The 3,285-nt window shown below is 39.7% G+C and overlaps 1 protein-coding gene across 1 annotated transcript; it reads right to left on the minus strand.

Moving 5' to 3' along the window:
- Window positions 1-672: 672 nt before the first annotated feature.
- Window positions 673-1,688, minus strand: LOC115227573 (caseinolytic peptidase B protein homolog). Its single transcript, XM_029798361.1, has 2 exons — window positions 1,344-1,688; window positions 673-1,059 (listed from the first exon to the last, which is right to left on the minus strand). Exons 1-2 carry the CDS (start codon window positions 1,686-1,688, stop codon window positions 673-675), a joined length of 732 nt encoding a protein of 243 aa, XP_029654221.1.
- Between the last annotated feature and the right edge of the window lie 1,597 nt (window positions 1,689-3,285).

The following is a 3,285-nucleotide window of genomic DNA, read 5'->3' on the forward strand; positions in this document are numbered from 1 at the left end:
AACAAAGCAGGCGGACCCAGTAACTGATGTCGTTCGAATGCTGGCTGAAAGGCAGTCGGCAACAGTTAAACGAGCTCCTCTGGGGATCCTTCTTGAGGATGACCATTTATAAATCGTGTCAAGTAGGCGTTCGTGATCCAACGGTACAGTGCAGGCAGTTTGATTGAAGGAGCAGTGCCAGCTGGAAGGCATAGGTGACAGGGTAATCTCCAATTTTAGGCATACTATAAATTTCGACGTATAAGCAATAGATTTTAATTATTTTTTCATTTTTTATTAATTTAAGTTAATTTTAATGGATTTGTCTATTGAATTGTCTGGATTTTCATATTTTTTAAGAATAAAAATTAAGCCAATGGGAAATGTTAGTAAGGGCCTTCTTAGAAACTCCTCGCATGACATGTGAAGGAGCCTTGAGCACGCTGAACAAGTGATCGTTCTCTTTCTCGTGTTAATTATGTTGCATTTTTCGCACGGATGGCTGTTTTTCTTATTTACCTCATTAATCTTCATTGCACTGACTCTGTATTGAAAATAGTGAATGCACCACACCACGTTAAAATTATAATTTCAAAAAAATAACCACAGGAATAACCACAAAAATATAAATAAATAACCACAGGAAATCAAAAATATTTTAAAATCATAAATTTAGTCAAATGGAGCAAACTCCTACCAATATCCATGAGATGAATCTGGTGAAAACTCGAGTTTAATTCTTCCACAAACATTTTCCGAACTATTTCCATCAATTTTGAGAGTAATGGTGGATCCCTCTTTAATTAACTCCTGTTCATGTGCAAAGGCAATCTGACTAATAATCCTCCTCTCAATCTCATGTTTGATTGACCTTGCTCCATAGTGAATGTCGTACCCATCAATGAGCACCTCCACCACAGAACTGTCCCACTCGAGTGTCATCTTATTCGACTCCATCGCCTTTTTGGCCCAAAACTCGAGTTCCTTGACAACCAACCTTCTCAACTCGTATTTAGAAAACGGCAAAAAGTAGACAAATTCGTTTATTCTCCCCAAAAACTCATCCCTTTTGAAATGCCTCTGCAAATCACCGCAAGTAAAAACCTTAAGAATAGGCCGGACTTGGCTGTCCTTGAATTCCCTCGAAACAGTAACCAACTCAAACACTTCTGAGAATATCAAAAAGCCCTAAACCACTAGATCCAGCCCCCTGTCTTTGCTCGGCCTCCTCTCTCAACTGCCCCCCATACTCAGCAATTTCCTCACTGGCGAGATTGGAGGTCATGACAAATATAGCGTCCTTGCACTCGATTGTGTTGCCCTTTCCGTCAGTCAGTCTCCCCTACATTCCCCAATACACTCACCTCGTCGAATAATTGGAGCATTATAGTCAGAACATCGGGATGAGCCTTTTCTATCTCATCAAAGAGGACGACGGAATCAGGACACTCCTTTAGTAGATTCGTCAACTGTCCTCCCTCCTCGTGACCCACGTACCCGGGAGGAGACCCTATGAACTTGGCCACTTCGTGTCGATGCTGGAATTCAGACATGTCCATTCGAATAAAGGCTTTCTTGTCTCCGTGAAGATATTTTGCCATCTGTTTGGCCAATTCTGTCTTGCCGATCCCCGAAGAGCCGAGAAAAAGAAAAACAAGTGGATGGTCTCGGTCTACCCAACCATTTTGTTTCCGTCTTATAGCTACCATATCAACGGAAAGAAAAACCCGAGGATACCGCGGAAATGGCACTCTCCTGCCCCACAATCGACTCTCTCAGCACATCCTCTATCAGGTGCTCACGTCGCTCTTCCGCAGACTTGGAATTTCGTTTTTTAAGGACCTATCATTTGGGTTCCGCTTTTAACCTCTTTTGAGTGGTTTTCCAACAATTTCTTAACTTTTTCACTTCTGGCGTAGTCCGCCGGTTTGTGGCCGCTTTCGTTCTCTTCCAAAGGGTCCGCTCCTGTCATGACTGAGGGATGAGACCTGCTTCAAGCAGAGCTTCCACAACCGGGATGCTGTTCGATGCTACTGCGTAATGAAGGGCCGTACAGCCACGGAAATTCCCATACGGAGACACTCTTCCACTGAAGCAATCATCTCTGTCCATTTGGACTATTTTAATTTATTATTTATTTAAATAAAATATTAAATTAAATTATATGCTGCTTGTGGAGCATTAAATATAGCGTGGATTACCCTGAAGAGACACAAGTCCGAAAAATGAGGATGATTCAATGACACTCGAGAACTCGTCCTTAAGGTTGGGATCAGCACCGGCAGCCAGCAACAGTTTTGCCATTCTGTCTCAAATCATACTTGGAGTACTCAGTTTGACCGTTGATGGCTGCAGTCATGAGCGGAGTCCACCCAAGAGGGTGTCGCCGATTGACATCCACGGTCCCCGAGTTGATAATACTCTGAAATTCGCTGATTCTTCCGTAGCGAATGGTTTGGAATATGTAGTCCTTGTCTAACAGTCTTTATTAGGGTATTTTGCCATTTGGGAAAGTTGAGAATGTGCTTATTGTTGTGAATAAACCGGCCGACAAACTTGCCACAGAAGCAGCAGTTGTGATGGATCTTCTCTGGATTGGTGCTCGAAATATTTTGGTAGAAATGAGGATGTATTTAAGGTAGTTTAGGCGGAGATATTTATACATTCAAAAGTGCAACAGAAATGTGAGAATAAATATTTTATTTGAAATAAATTATTTACATTTATAACTATTTTCAATGCAATAAAACTAGACATTTAGAAATGATGAATTATAAAAATTTTATTTTAAAAAATAGTATGAAAAGAAATAAGCACACTGCAAAATAACGTTAGTAAAGTTATCTCGCTTGTGCCACCCTCTCCTGGATGCGTTTTGTTAATTGCTTCAAAGTCCCTTTGTTCCTCGATAGTTCCCTCAGGTGCTTAAGATCGTCTGCTGATTTCAACCCTTTTCCAATCAAAGTTAGGTCTTGATACAGAAGGGTTGCTAGAGTAATTCGTGCTCTTCCGAATGAGGAGCGTAGTGATGTTCCATTGCGAGATTTGCAGTTTTCCTGTGTATTCTTAGGATGTGACCGAATAAGTCCCATTTAGATCGTCTGTATTTTCTTTATTAGGTATTAAAAAATAAAAAAATATAAATAATTTTATTGCAAACAAAATTATTAAACACATGAGTGAAATTAAATTTTTGTCAATATTCCTTGTTTTTTTAAATAGCATTCACAGTTAATATGCAGAGAGATTGTGCTTAGTCAAATTTTTTTTTTTTTTTTTTTTTTTTTTTTTTTTTTTTATATGTAA

This window comes from Octopus sinensis, unplaced genomic scaffold (genome assembly GCF_006345805.1).
Source record: "Octopus sinensis unplaced genomic scaffold, ASM634580v1 Contig04904, whole genome shotgun sequence".
Lineage (NCBI taxonomy): Eukaryota > Metazoa > Mollusca > Cephalopoda > Octopoda > Octopodidae > Octopus > Octopus sinensis.